At 38.7% G+C, this 16,460-nt stretch overlaps 1 protein-coding gene across 2 annotated transcripts in view; it reads left to right on the top strand.

Annotated features, from left to right (window-relative positions):
* Positions 1 to 16,460, top strand: part of nrxn3a (neurexin 3a) — a 104,698-nt gene that overhangs the window by 7,309 nt on the left and 80,929 nt on the right. For both annotated transcript variants that reach the window (XM_015047345.1, XM_015047344.1), the window contains exon 2: positions 9,065 to 10,148. In XM_015047345.1, coding sequence (XP_014902831.1) covers positions 9,464 to 10,148 — 685 coding nt within the window. In that variant the 5' untranslated portion in view covers positions 9,065 to 9,463. The remainder of the gene's footprint in view (positions 1 to 9,064; positions 10,149 to 16,460) is intronic.

The following is a 16,460-nucleotide window of genomic DNA, read 5'->3' as shown; positions in this document are numbered from 1 at the left end:
AGGGGAAATTTTTATTTTTTCCCTAAAATTTTTAAAAAAATATTTAAAAAAGAGGCTTTTTAAAAAAGTTTTTTTTTTTTTTTTTTTTTTTTTTTTTTGCAAGAATGTGGAATTAGTTGTAGAGATTTTTTAGATTTTTTTTTTTTATTTTATTTTGAGCATTTTTGCCCTGGAGGACTATGACACATGCAAGATAAAAAAATAAAAATAAAATCTACTGCAGGTTCTTTGAAAGCAGTATAGCAATTTTGTGTCCAACAGCAAATGAATTAAATTCAAAATGATCCATGAAAGCATGTGCTGCTAACTATGATCAAATGTTCACTAAACGCCAATCATCAAAACAAATGTTATTGCCTGATTGGTTGAATGACTAAAAATAGTGGAGTTTTTCCATTTATTCCTTGAACAAGAGAAAAGAAAAATCTGATTTGACATGAACACAAACCAATAACTCCAATCTCTACAACATTTTGTAAAGTTTTCTTTTGTTGTTTTGTGTCCATTTTTATTTCTAATAAACCACTATAATGCTTGAACATAAAAGTATAGAAATTGAATTAAAATAGTTATCTGACTTTACACAAGTTCAAATTTGTTAGGAAAATTGGGATACGAGCTCCGATTTAAATCAAATGAAAAAAGATCCAAAAATGCAAACGACTGGGTATAAACATAAGCAGATATTTGCTATAATATCTTGCATTTTGTTGTGTTCTTGTTAGATGTTCTGCTTGGAAATACACCTCACTCCTCCTCACTCTGAGAAGATTATTCCAACCCTCTTGAACCCTATGTTAGATAGGCACATTAACATTATATTAACTTCTGGTGAGATTAACTTTAATCTTAATTCAGAAACTTTGCTGACAAGATGCATTAATTTGTGTTTACTCAGATCCAACATTCTTCTTCTAAATAGATTATTGGCTGCAGTTTGAGGCTCAAAACTTATTAGTTTGGGAGTGTATGGGGTGAGGTGGGTGGCTGTAAGTGTGAGTAATGTATGAGAACCTCTAATGTCTAAATATGCACTCTGAAATGTACAGTCAGACCAAGCCCACTCCCTTCCACAGCTCCAATCACTTACCCAATGCAATTCCTAAGATTTGTCCTTAAAGATTTTCATACGTTCAGGTTCTTTATTTGTCTTATTAGTTTTCATGATTTATTTGGGGATAAACAGTTATAAATCTCAGACACCAAGAAAAAGCAACATTTTGCAGATTTCATCTTTTACATTTGATGCATGGTTTTTTTTTCTACAGAAAAAATTCAAAGGCTTATGTCAGATTTCGTTCCATTTTTTCACGTAGAGGATCAATATGTAGGCTTTCTATTGGACTAAATGATCCAGTGCATCACTGTGGAGGATGGTAAAGATGCAGGCCACCTCCTCGAGAACAAACAGACAGCTGTGAGCCTAAAATGGAGGCTGGATGGCGAAGGTGTGTGTCTGAGGTGTGAGGAAGAGTGGGAGTGGATGAGGTGGAGCATCCCTCCCTTTCTGTTTTGTCTCTCCTCCTCCTTCTCCTTGTCCTCCCCCTCCTCATGTCCTGCCCAGATGATGGTGCAGAAAATCGACTCCACGGCAGTGAGATTTGAGCTCCTCGCGCCTTGTCAGTGTGAGATGACAAACTGCTGTGTGTTCTCTCCGAGATCTTATCACTGTGGAGGACATTTTGTCACCGCTGCAGTGTTTGATCGCGGCCGTAAAATACCACCAAGTGGCTCCTATTAAAGCACAAGAGGCCTGCCGGTGCTTTTATTTGCATTCACACACACACAGACACACTCGCGCACAAATATGTACACACACACACACACGCACACACACACACGCATGCACACACACCCGTCAGGCTGTTAATAGGATCCAGAGTGCTGCAGCCTTTTGTCACTGAGTGGATGTGGACTCATCCCTGCGGGCCTCGTCAAAAGAAGCCTTTCAGAGAGAACAATGATCCATGCCGTTTAGCCTTTTAACCCCTGACGCTCGCCGGACTGCAACAGGACACAATGAGACCATCTGAAAATGATGTCTGCTTTGGTAAACATGAGTTTACACTGCATGTGCACGAGTAGAGTGTGTGTGTGTGTGTGTGTGTGTGTCTGCGGGGTGATCTGCTGCAACAGACAGTTGGGTCTTGCAAATGTTTGTATTTTGAACTACAAAAGACAATAAGAAAAGAACAATTACAATCTCACAGTTGGTATGGCTTTATATTAAACAAAGCTGATCTTAATTTAGAATACAAAACCATAAAATAGTTGCATTTGATTGCCATTTAGGATTAAACAATATTGGATGATACGAAAATAAGTGGGTAATAATCTTTTTTTTTCAAATCTGACTGAAAATCTCCATAGATACATTTTAAGAAAGCTTCCCTTTTGAAAATAAAGCTTGAAAAGTGAAATTATTTCTTTTGGCTTTAAAGATATGAAATTAAATCCACCATTTCTATCAGCCATGTCCATTAATGCACTCCTTTGAGTTTAATAAAATTAGATAATTAACTATCAGGGGCCAAAGAAATGTGAAAAAACAAATAAAATAAAAAAAATAAACAACTGCATATCTCAAAATGAGAAATGGAAGATCAGAACCCAAAGGAAACCAGAAATCAGTATTGGCCTGGATAAACTTGATTGCAAATCAAGAAAAAAGTGTTTCTGCACCATTTTCACTGGGATTTTGTATTTTCATTTTCCCTCCCTGCTTGCCCTTTTCAGAAATAATCTGCAACTTCCAAATGTTTTGAGCCTCAGCAATTTTTTTTTTTTTTTACATCTGAGTTTTTTGATTAAGCTAAAATTTGATTCTGTGTCAAATTAAATTGTTCAAAGGAATTCCTATCATGAGCGGAGTCCACGCCTCCAGGAAGCAATCGTTTCTTAACAGCCGAGGGTCCAGATCCTCTGCATAAACGAAATCGTAGAACTGTACTAATTGGGAGAAGAGAAAATCCCTCTGAGTGTTTGATTAATGTTCCAGTAACAAAAGCACACCTACAAATTTCAGTTTGGTTAAAATCTAAAAGGAACATTTAACAAAACACATTAGGACTTTTGAAATGCAGCAGTAGTTCAGCAAGAGGGCACAGTTTCAGACATAAAAGATACAAAGAAAGCTCTCTATTCTTTACATTTTTGTCAAAATATTAGATAATCCAGAAAAGCATTAAAACAATGGGCAATAAAATGTAGTTGAAAAAGGCAACTTAAAAAAGTTTTTAGCTGGAAACTGAAAACTCCCACATCCCTGTGGTGAACCTGACCCCCGTCCTCTGTAGTTAATGAACACAATCTGATGAGACCTAAACGTCCTCAGGTGTTGGATTCACCTTTTGCTCCAACAGCAACAATCCCACACCCAAATATCGTCCGAATGCAGTGGCACTAAAACTTGACGAGGTGAGAGTGTGTCGGACAGGTTTTACCGTCACAGCTGTCTGGGTTAGTTTTAACTCTCAAAGATTAAACTTTTCACTGTTTTAAAACTTTACTATAAAGCTTTCTCAGACAAGGGTTAAGTGTTAAATGCACACTAAAATAATAATAATAAAAAAAGTTCAACACCAGGCAGTTGTTGGTTATGTAAAGACAGTTTTAACAACAATCTTGGGCATTTTATTTTTCAGTTGAAAAACCAATGAAACATCCATGTATTATTCCTGATTTAAGGTGGCAATATGAGAAGATATTAAAATGTGGTTTGTAGATTAGAGTTTGAAATCCTGTAGCCCTCAGCTGAACTGTCTTGTGCCTGAAACGAACAAACCTGAATAAGTCATAAATTACACAAGAAATTGATAAATATCTACAGACGTAAGAGTCAGAAATGTTTTTATTTATTTATTATTGAATAAAAAGCCACAATCCATGTCTAGGCTGCACCAACAATGTCCTGGGTTTGAATTCTGGGTCTTAAGTCTCTGGGTTCCTCCCACATGCCAAAAATATGACTGATCATTCTAAACTATCATTAGATATGAGTATGTGTTTGTGCACATTGTTGTTTGTTCTAGTATGTTTCCATAGCAACATGTCCAGGTTTTACTCAAGCTCTTGCCCAATGACTGCTGGTGATAAACGTGTTTCCCCTATTAATGCATAGAGACAAAAATTGAACGTCTCTGACCGCCTGCTGACAGTTTTGGGTTGCTCTGTTTCAGCAATGTGCTTTGTGGATTAAACTGAGAAACTCTCAGCCTTATCTGTGTTGGAGTGCAACCTTGTTCACCAACTTGAACCTGTGTAACATGGCCTTTACAGCCGTCTGCTGTCTGAGCAGTACAGGTTGTTACAAAGACAAATTAGAAAGAAAGCAGCCTTGCACTGCTGTGCTCAGTGACCAGCAGTAACTTCTCACCTGCACACGGTGTTTCTCAGGTAAATGACAGTAATGATTCTCTGATCAGCAGAACTGCACGGTGAAAAGCTTTTTAACCCGCTACAGCGTAAAGATGGAAAAACAGCGAGGGAGCATTATTCCTCAGAGCTGGCTGATTTGGAGAATAGACTAATTGCTGCAGTTGTTTGAGGCCCTTCTGGTTCTGCTGAGCCATATGCAGAGCTCCTTGGATATTATAAAATAGGTCTGCAGATTGGTCTGTTTCTCTTGTGATTTCCTGCATCCAGACCTCAAGAACCCTTGTGCAGTCAGTACTCTCAGTTGTTATCTAACGCTTTGTATTGTTGTTCCCAGCTGCAGCATCCTAGTTTTGTTCCCATGTTGGACTCATTTTATTTCTAGCTTCCCGCTTGTAAAGTTAAACATTTCTATCATATCAGAAAGTGTCTGTGCTGCTTTCAAACCATCAATGTGCAGTAATCAGTCTTAAGAAAGTCTATTGGTCTGAGACCATATTCTGGTGGGAACCTGTTCAGGAGGGAAACCAACACATTCAGGGCCATCCTGGAGCTGGTTTGGACTTTTCCCCTTCTCAAGGGTCATACTTTAGATCTATTTATGCTCCACCGAGTCTGAATCAGATTGTTGAAATAGCTTGTAGTTTCAACTGATTCTGAATGAGCCTGCTAAATTTCCATCAGATGTGTCGTAGCAGAACAGCAGCTCTCAAGCAGCAGACCTGCTGGTTTTCCTCAGGTTAGAAGTCCATCCAGAGAGTTCTTGGTCTGCCACAAGGTCTCCTCCTGCTGGGATGTGACTGAATAAGCTCCAAAGATAGATTTCATGGAGGAATCGCTTCAGATGCTTGAACCACAACATAAATTAGTAGCAGCTCCACTCCAAGCTTCTTACTTTATATTTTAGGCAGAGCATGGCCGCCCTACTGAGGAAGCTCTTTCAGCTGCTTGTATCCAGGATCTCCATCCGTCATGATCCATATCTCATGATCACATATGAAGGTCAGATCACAGTAGTTCACATTTAGGCTCATTTGTGTCTGTCTCTGGTCTGTTTTGACAGACCAGAGACAGACAGACATTTTATAAAAAATAACCAAGCAGGATGGAGTTTTATTGATCGTGTCATTTGATGGGTCATAAGCAAAATATGTGTCATTTTTCTTTCTCCAATCCTGTTGCTTGAAATATAACCACTAACATTCAAGTTTGAAGAAAGCATACATCTGTAGCACACTGTGCTCGGATACCAAACTTCATCCTTAGGTTTTGCGACACCCCATTCTCCACTGTGACTCTTTTGTCATATCTTAAAGTCTCAGCTCTGAAATGCTGAAACAGGAAACCGAGCTGTCTCCTCTGCTGAGCAGGTTTCTGAGACAGAATGTCAGCTGCTCGACCCTCGTGTGTTTTCTTCCCTATAAATAAGATCCTGTGAAGAGTCAGGACTAACCCGGTTAGTGGGTTATGATCAGCATCAGCTTAATCTGCAGTTTCTTCTCAGTTTTTAGCACTTCAGTTTTTTCTGGACTGGCATGGCTTTCCCTGTTCATCTAACGGACTCCTGAGTGGTTTGATATAAAAGTAGGCTTCATCTGCTTTTTTTAATTGGTTGAGTCGATTAAAAAGCAACATGTTAACTTATTTTAGGAGATGCAAAACCTAGAGAAAAATAAAGTTTAGATCAGCTTAGATATGGACAGCTTTCCCGATATGGACAATTGTGGGTGCTGTTTTCCCTGAATAACCAGAATATTAACTCATTATGAGAATATATGTGTTGTCGCCTTGCAATATTTAGATAAAGCTGAATGGAAAACAAAATGCATATTTAAAATATTAGCCATCTGTTGAGCTCAAAATAAAGCATTTTTCCCTAGACAGCATTATTCCTTTCTTGCAAAATCTTGACTATCTTTTGGGATAAAAGGGTAACTTTGATGTTACCCTGAGACAACCAAATAAAAATATTGTCGGACGAAAAGCCTGGCTTCTATGAAAATATTACCGGCTGTACAGAGAGGACGCATCAATTGAATTTTAGAAATCATACATGCACTGTGCACATAGGTTATAAAACACATCTTACATGGAACAACCCAAATCTGTATTATAGATGCAGAAGATGATTGTATCACATATGCCAACATTTTCCAAACATACATCTTTTTTCTTTGTCTCATTGCAATATTTTTAAGAAAAAAACAAACAAACCTGTAATCTTAGTAATTCAATGATTTTTGTCTGAAATGTCAAACAACCAAGATGGCTTCTACCTCATCGGTATCTTTAGGCCAATATAAAAATGTAAAACATTAGCTTATAATTAGATGTGCCGGTCGATCGGCCACCAATCATAATCGGCCGATTTCCGTGAAAAAGTGAAATCGGTTGTCGCCGATCACTGTCTCTTGTTGTCCATCACCAAAATCGATCATATTTAATTCACTTCGCAGCCTGCGTGTGCAGCTCATCTCCTCTTTCCTTCACACTGCGCAAGCGCGCTGCAACAAATACTGTCGTGTGGAACTATAACGCTCTGAGCGTGAATGGGGACGTTTAGGTTTTGCGGCGGAAAATTACCTCGGGGGGAGAAGCACTACAAAATGCATCAACACATCAAGACAAGCACTTGACGGAGTTTGGTTAAATCGAGGCTCAATGCAGGAAAAAAAAAAAGGACATCAGGAGCGGCCAGGTAGTAGGTAAAGCAGCGCACAACTGCCAACACTCACCCGGTTTAGCATCCCGGTCAGAAAGCTGAACCGATAATCCGAAAAATAATTCAAGTAATACTCTGGTTCTGCTCTCGCTCTTGGACCGCCGCTACGCGCTACTAATAGCAATATTTCACAGACGTAGCGCCGCTCAACCTCCACCAAACAGTGAACTCTGACACCGAACAGCTGCATATAGCTGCAGCATGTAGCTTAACAAAAAAAAAAGAAAAAAAGATTTTAGATGTGAATTAAAATATGTCTATTATGTGTAAAATTAATTTTTCAGTTTTGCCAGATAACATAATGCGAAAAATGAACAGCCGACGGGAGTGATCGGTGATCGGCAGAGATCGGCCTCATGGATGATCGGTATTATCGGGAGCAAAAAAAAACCTGATTGGAGCATCCGTACTATGATTTGCATGAGTTTGGTTTTACAAAAATAAAAAGAAATTGTAATATATCAGAAAATTAGAATACATTTATCTTAAAATTCTCTTACCTTAATCATCTCTAGCACTTATACTGGAACACGTAAAGCAGCATTTATACCGTTCGGCTTCAGAATGCAGTTGTGTTTTTCCTGCAAATCCTATTATTCAGTTGGATTCAGCAGAAAGCTTTCTCTGCAGTCTGGTCATCAGATAAAGGCAGTATGCCTGGCTGAGTCATAATCATTCTGTGCCACGAGAATAATGAGACTAATTTACCCAGCAGATGACCGATAACTCCAAACAACCTCTGGAGGAGGAAGAATGCGGCTCCTTCAGAGGCACGAGTGATGACATCAAATCAACATTTTTCACTGGATGAGTAAAGCACCATAGTCCCTTTTTATGCTTGTTGGAGCAGGTTTAAAAGCTTTTCCCCTGCTCCTCTGCTCTACTTCTTTATGCAAAATGTGGTTGGTGGTTTTTAAATGAGTGCTGACTTCAACTTGACATGGAAACAGAGGTTTAACAGTAGTAATCTGTTTGGTCATGAAATAAATGCCTGATGGGTTCAAAACAAGTTAAAAGCTCGTAAAGATTAATGTAATTTGTTGAGGAGTGAGAAAATTTGGAGCTCCATACCACAGCAACACTTTACAGTAGGCGCACCATTCAGTTGAAAGAAGTCATGAAACATTGGGGATTACCTGACTAAGTTGGTATTTTTGATAGACTCTTTTGTTTTTTAAATAGTTGCAGTTTCAATTTTGTTCATATTGTATTCAATTGTGTGTATTTCAGTTCTGAACAATTCTTGCAAAGCTGGAACTGAAGAGGTCTCTTTAGTTTGAATTTCTTATATGACTGCATATAGGTATTTTCAGAGAAATGCAGGTGTAACTATTTTTGTGGGGGTTTTTTATCGTTGTTCTCAATGAGAAATGCAGAATTGCACCTTTTGTGTCACTGTCACAATCAGTTGGAGGAGTTGAGCTGGAGTTCAATTTGATGTCTTGTTCTCAAGTTATAGTAGGATGGTGTTAAGACATGGGACTGGACACTGTCGTAGTGAAGAAAGAGCTGAACCAAATCTTTCTTTCACTAACCTAGAAACAGGTGTAGTGACTATTTATACATATCCCTTCTGGTCTGGGAACACCTCTGGCTTTCCCAACTGAAGCTGAATAAGTCTCACTAACTGTGCTATGCAATATCTGGATTTCCCTCCTGGACCTGCTGCCTCCTGCAATCTTTGATATTGGACGATGGATTTAAATCTTGCTCTTAGAGATTCTGAAAGACTTTCCGAGATTGGGAAGATTGTGGGAAGAAATTGCTCGTGTGTTAAATGAAAAGAGATGAAATAAGACTTTCAACTATTTGAGTTGTCTGACTTGTTTCAGTAAGAGGCCATGCAGAAATCTTTATAAATAGAAGCCTTAGGGAGATTTCTTCAGGATAAATGTTGAAAAATATTAATTAAATGAAATGTTGATGATGCTTTGCTGATCTTCCATTGGTCTTTTTTTCTCCTAACAGTGATGAAACCGTGGATCCACTCATACCTCCACTTCACATCTAAAAACATGGAGGAAATTCCACTTTCCCTGAGAATCAGAGAAGAATATTGGATCAGACCTTACACCAGAAATAATGCTCTGAAGATTAAAAAAGCATAAAAATCAGAAAAGGATTCTTCTGCATGATCACTGCCTTGCAGCGTCTGGACAATTTCTTACTCTTAAGACTGTTAACGCCAACGACTGTTATCCTTCTATCCCCTTGTTCCCTTTAAAAGCATATTTTTTATAAGAAATATCTATATGAATATATCTCAATACATATTGTGGATAAAAGTGGATTCCAGAAATTCAGCTAGAAGATTTCCATCCCTTTGACTCCCTGTTGGACATTTTCTTGGATTAACTCTTTGCAGCTATGGATCTTGTAGGCTTTTCTATCAGACTGCAGTTATTCCTCAGCTCCTGTTTGGGATTGGAATTTTTAGGTACTCCAGGCCAGTGGGCACGCTACCTCCGCTGGGACGCCAGCACCCGCGGTGACCTCAGCTTTCAGTTCAAGACAGAGGCCTCAGAGTCACTGCTGCTGTACTTTGATGATGGAGGATACTGTGACTTTCTGCAGCTGGGGGTGGTGGAGGGTCGACTGCAGCTGCGCTTCAGCATTGACTGCGCTGAGACCACGGTTGTTTCCGACAGGCGGGTGGACGACGGCAGCTGGCACGCCGCCACGCTGAGCAGGTATAACCTGCGCACGGTACTGGTGCTGGACGGCCAGGCCAAAGCCGACGAGGTGAAACCTCAGCGTCAGTTCATGAAAATAGTCAGCGACCTGTTCCTGGGTGGAGTACCTCAGGATATCCGCAACGGTGCACTTACACTGCCGACGGTGCGAACCATGCAACCCTTCAGGGGAACAATTACAGACCTCAAGTTTGGCAGCTCACAGCCCCTGTTCCTGGGAAGCCTTAAGGTGCCCCTGGAGTCAGAGGGTTGGTGCACTGTCAACCCTTGTGAGAACGGTGGAACGTGCATGGTGATAGACGGAGAACCGGTCTGCGACTGCTCCCAGACGAAATACAAGGGCCGCTTCTGCAATGAAGGTAAGAGAAGACTGCAGTTTTCTCTCTCTTTTTTTGCTGTATCATCTCATAGCTCCAATGGTGAAACACTCCCCTTCGATTCATTTTTGCTAATTAATTAATCAGACCTTAAAACTGCTTTTAGTAAACATAATAAGCTATAAATAATTAGAAAACCTTTGTTTTTTTTTTGTTAATAAAACATCTAACTTTTATTGTAAGTTATTGATTTTACCCTCAGGTTTGTCAATGTTTCTTGGAATACTATAACAGAGGGCTTTTTTCTCAAAACCTTTGCACCAGAACTCAATGGATTTAAATGGTGTTGTAAGGATAAACCAATAGAAAACTGGTAAAACAGTAAAATTATGAAAGTGGCATTGGGTCTGCAGTTCTCGTTAGTAATGAATTTCCACTGTTCTGGTGAGTGGGGACACCCCAAGGTGAAAAATTAAGATAAAAAATGACAATATGTTGCTTTCTGTTCTGAAGAACCAAAGAGACCTATTTTAATTATAGCTTTATATAAAATTTCCTCCTTCAAGTGTGTAGGCTTGTTGGCACACAAGTCTTTAAAGTTTCAATTTTTTTCAATCACTAGGGTTTTTTTTTCTCTGTGTAGCCTGTTTCTGCTCTTCCTCCCAGTATCATTGTATCAGCTGTGCTGTAAAATCAGAAAGCTAATCAAAGCACAGTTAGCCAGGGAGGCCCAGGTTAATGGCATCGGTCCTGCAGGCAGTGATAAGGGCGCCTCTGGAGAGAATGAAACCTCCTGAGCCGTTTTTCTTCACCCAATCACGAGATGGCAGGTGTTTTTATATCACATCCCTTTGTGCAGAGATTTCTGCGTGTTTCACTTGCTCTGCACTGCAGCTGGCAAGCTAAAATTGATTTCTATTAAAAGCAAAGCCTTTTACTCATTTCCCCTCCCCGCTGGCCAAATACCAGAGACTTTCATCTGCCTTACTTTGAAACTTCCTGTCGCTGGATGAGTCGGGTGCTGAGAATATTCAGCAAAATTGCAATCAGGCACCACATTAAACAGATTCAGGCACCTTTTCTTAATCCGCAGTAAAAATAAAACTCTATCCATGGACTTAATTATTCACAATCAATACACATTCTTTAAGTTTCCAAATCAGTGGCTTCCAGCTGCTGAGGAGACGCAATAATCTAAAGCCTTATAAGATAATCAATAGTACTTAGATGGGAAAGTTTTTCCATAATTAGTTCAGATCAGATGTGATTTGTTTGAATTCCTTGTTTCTCATTGAGAAGTCGTTCTCCTAATAAGAAATTTAAACTCATTTGAGTGGTTTCCAAATCCTCAGCATCTAGACATATTGCTAGCAAATCTGGAATTCAAAAATTATAATATTTTTTTAATCCGTCTTATTTAGGTTTTTCCTGTTACATTTGTCAGCTGATTAAATGTGTAGCAATTTACTGACCCTGTGGAGAAAAGTGTTTGTCAGATATTCTTAATTTGATGTATTTTAATGTGTGTAACATAAGGAGAGGCATATTTTTACATTGATCAATACTAAGTTGACAGAAACCTCAAGCAAAAGAAATCACACCCATTTTTTGATTCTAGTGTATCAAAATCTCAGAAAAAAAAATATCTTGCCTCCCTAGCTTTAAAATTGATTTCAACTGAGCCACATGCCCACAAAAACACACATACTCACATGTGTGAGGCAAAAATGTAAATATTTGTGAGAAATTAAAATGCACCCTTTGCTCCATCTTACTTCTCATCTGATGGCTTTGTGAAGGTCTCATCACAACATTTCCATCATGTTTAGATCTGTACTTTGTCAAGGCCATGGCAACATTGTGATATCTATTCCAGCCAATCTGTTTTGGATGATTGTTTGATGGCTCAATTTGAGCCAAGCTTGACTGGCTGGACAGATCTCACCTGATTTGACTTTGGAATACTTTGGTCTATAGAGGAGTTTGATCTTTGCTCTTTGACTTCCCTTCTCGGCTCCTGTGGTTGCAAACACCCCCAAGTCATGAGCTCTCCATTACTTTTTATGACGGTTGGTATGATGCATTTGTGCTGTTTGGTTTTCTCCATACATGTTGCTGTGCTTTAAGGCCAGACGTATTTGGTATATGTTCAAAGGGCATTATTCCAGAAGCCTTGTGCTTCATTTAGATGCAACGTTGCAAGCTGTGCTGCCACATGCTTTTTAGAGATTATAGGCTTTCTCTTATAAACTGTCAAAAAAAAACCCCATACCCATTCATTACTTAATTGTTCTGTAATGAACTCTAACATTTAACGTGGCAACATCGCCCATGGAGTCTGAGTTTGAGTTCATGGAGTTTATCTGTGCATAGACACCGGGGTGTCGTTACTGTAAGGTCAAATTAGTTACTGGATGCTGTTGGGTTGTTCTGCATTTATAGGAATCTTTAAATTATAGAATTATGAAATTAAACCATCATTAAGGATGGCTGAGTTAACTTACTCTATGCTCCAGAACAGCAAGCTGCCACAATTGATGGTTTCATATATTAATATTGAAAATACAGCATTTTGATTGTCTTGTTTTTCTCAAATATCCTGAAAGATGGACTATTTTTTTTTTCAAATAATTTACATCTTCTTATATTTTCTTATTTTACTTTTAAAAATACACCTTAATAATTGTTTGACAATGTAAATTTTTCTTTGCCTAATGACTGGAAGTCTCAGAACTCCAGAAAACAACAAAAGAACAAGGACACGACAAAACAGCCTGTTTATTATATGAATCTGAACATTTAAAGGCATAACCTTCATAGCCTTGTGTGGAACAGCGTCTGGTTTCACCTGACATTTGATAAGCGTAGTATGACGGCTCATGTTGACAGAGTAAAAGGGCTCCTTGACTCTGAAATGCAGTGGGAGGGCAGTGCATGCAAATGCAAGAAGTGTGATTAAAATCTTCAGGTGCTTCTGGAAAACATGAATATTCAGCTGTTGGTTTCCAGAGCTGACCAAATGTTGTTAATGCAAATTTAATTGAATAAAAAATAAGATTTTGATTTGGTTATTTCCCTTTAGCTACATGGCACTTCCATTTTCACCTAGGATTGTCTTTTACTTTCTTTTTCACTACAGAATAGAGTACTCCGCACATCTTTGGCTGTAGGATCTTCCCTCCTACGTCTATTGCTCCACATCTTTTCTCACAGTAGTTTGTCCCTCTAAACAACTACCTTCTTTCCATGCCTTGGAACATGATGCATGACTCAGCACCGCTTCAGAGTGGCTGCACCATTGACCCTCGTACAATAATGGCCTGCTTTTCCCTACCTTGATTTACAGTCTCCATGTTGGAACCTGTTCCTGCTCCAGATTTATGTCTGGCTCTCCCTCGTTCCGTCGTCTGACTGCCTGGCTGCCTCCTGCGAGGTGGTGATAGGTGACAGGAAGCAGGGAACCTAAGCAGCCCTGAGAGAATTTAGATTAGTTATTGTTAAGGGATAAATAACAGCTTTAATGAGGCTGACTGAGATAGATTGGTGGGGTGCCTGTTGTAGGGGTAATGTGGGATAACTGATTGTCAGGAAAACACAGTTTTACAAATGTTAAAAATACATATTCCTACTTGAGACATGAGAAGTGCCCAGAGACTGAAGATCATGTGGACGCACGGTTAGGAATGAGGGATTTTTTTTCAGGTAGTTTCCAGTAAAAGTTTCTTATAGCATGTGGCAAAGCAGCAAATCAGTCTCTGAAATGTTGAAGACATCAGTCCTGCTACCTACCATTTCAGAGAGCTGGCTGAGTGTTCAGGCCTCAGTTCAACTTTTTTGCAAAGAAGTAACAAATCTGGGAATGTTGTCTACCACCCTTTCTCTATTTGGATACCTCAGGATGTTTGGAGGTATCCCAGATAACAATTTTGATTGAGACATCCAAATTGGTACTTTTAAAGTAGGGGAAATGGTCACAGTGCTGTGTTGGTGACAACCTGTGATATAGTAGGCAGTGTGGAAGTGCTTTTTTATAACTAGTCATGCTGCTGTTACTGACTTACTTCAGGAAGGCTTCATTTACTTAGGCACTTCACAGAGCATTAGTCAAGAGATTTAAAGGTTCCAGCAACTTAAATGAAAAATTTCTATTTTGTTACCGCCTTTCCTTTTCGACTGCATTCCAGCTTGTAGTTTGTGATGGTTTTACTCATTTCCATGCCCAAGCAAGTACAAAGCAGCTGAGAACACCACAAAAGTGTGATGACCTTGCAGCTGGCATCCATTCATAACACAAATTCCACTCAGGGCAACGATAGAAGATGGCAAAGACTCCCACTCGAATTAGCCTATAAAGTGGGGATTTATAGTGGGTATTTCATTTACTGAAAAAGGAGGAAGTGAATATAGATGAGTGGAGTAGTTGGAGATGTAACAAACTGATACACTATGCAAAAATGCTAACATTCTGGCCGCTCTCATTTCGACGAAATGTAGATGTAATGTTTTACCCTTTTCTGACCAGCATTGCTACTCTGATGCCCACAAGCATCAACCCTCCCATTGCTCATCGCATCTTTCACCAGAATAGAATATTACAGAAAGATGCATTCATTGTGCAGGTCTCACTTTTCTCCATGTAATCAGTCTCTGCTCACAACTTTTTTAGACCAAAATAGTCATTGCAATTTATTACTACTCATAAAGAGGATGGAAGATGAGACAAAATATTCTCGAGATAATCCCTCCTTGGTATGCCAGTATAGTAGCAGTCTATTCACACTTTTAAGATTTTATTTTTTACAAAATGTTTTATGCCCTTCATTGAATATTTATGTCTTTTTTTTATCCCTGTGTTTGTACACACATATACAGAAAGTAGTCGGTAGGCCCATTAAAAAACTAAGAATTTAAAGAATGGACTACTCTTTGAGTAAACTGTCATTGTTTAAGGTCTCCATATAAACTTGTTATGAAATTTTTGAAAAGTGGAAAACTTGCAGCAGTTTCAATAATGAAGATATGCAGAGATGTTTCCTGTCCATCTTTGTAGCTGTTGAAAAGTATATATATCCAAATTTACGAGTGTTAGATTATTCTGCCATTTTCTATACCGGTCCTCCAATGAATGATTGTTTAAAAATCAAAATAGGTCTGACATAGATACAAGGACAACTGCATAAGTTATTGAGTCTGATCTATCTGAAAATAGCAAGAAAGCTATGCTGAATTTAAAAAAAATCAGTAAACGTTTTACAAACTAAAGTGAACATATTAAGACAAGTTAAGAGTTTTCTGCCAAAATAAACAAGACAGAGGCTATGCATAGTATTTATTTGAACAAAACTGTGATAAAAAATATGAATTAATCATAAAAGTTCATTATTATCACTTTTGAGCAATACCAGAACCTGCATCATTAAGCCCACACCGTATGACACAATACTTTTAAGATCAAATCTGATGATTGGGGTTGATTTGAGTAGAAGACTATACCTCTTTTAGTTCAGATACTTTTACCTTGCTAATGGATGGTCTTACGTTAAAAATATATATTTCTCGTGTACTGTGTGGCGTAGGTAGTAAAATGTTGAGTTTAGGGAAATCAAAGTCATAGAAAAGGAATACTGTACACAGGCCAGAGTTGGCAGGGTTAGCAGAAAGCGCTGCAGGATGATGAGAAGCAGTAGACCACAACAAATGAAGCCCTGTTGTCACACCAGACCGATCATGGATGACCTGGGCAGATTTAGAAGACTGGAGGTCTGTCTGATGTGATGATGGGAGTACTGACTCATTTTTATACAACAGATGATGTAAGTCAGCACAAACATGGTGGGCAGTGTAAGTCATGTCACTTCAAAAGACCTCTGCATCGAGGTGGAGCATGAGTGTTTATAAGAATATTACTGTTTGAAATAACTATGTAAAGTTTAGGTAAGAAATATTTAACTAGTGTGATGGTAACAAGGAAATGGCCCATCAGATTAATCTGCTTTAAAGGTCTAATTTTAAGCAGAATTTTGTCACTACTAAATTTCTACTTTAGACTGTAGGTTGAAAGATTGAGACTAAAATATAAAGTTGAAAGATATTTAGTTTCTATAACTACAATTGGTCTTAATTGTGCGTTTACCTTAGTAATTCCTCTCTGTGTTTCATATATGTTTTTCCAGGCATGAGCTGCTGTTCAAATTTCAATTTCGACAAATTCTCCTCAATAACATTTTTAAAATGGTAAATGACCTGGAGCCGTTTAGCGCTTTCTCATATTCAGAGGGCCCCAAAGCTCTTCTAGCTATATTCAGTCATTCACCCATTTGTGAACACATTCACATGCTAATGGTGGCAAGCTAC

Source organism: Poecilia latipinna, unplaced genomic scaffold, assembly GCF_001443285.1.
Source record: "Poecilia latipinna isolate Pla-1442-1.1 unplaced genomic scaffold, P_latipinna-1.0 Scaffold821, whole genome shotgun sequence".
NCBI lineage: Eukaryota > Metazoa > Chordata > Actinopteri > Cyprinodontiformes > Poeciliidae > Poecilia > Poecilia latipinna.
The sequence above is the reverse complement of the archived record's forward strand: the minus strand, read 5'-3'. Positions and strand labels throughout refer to the sequence as shown.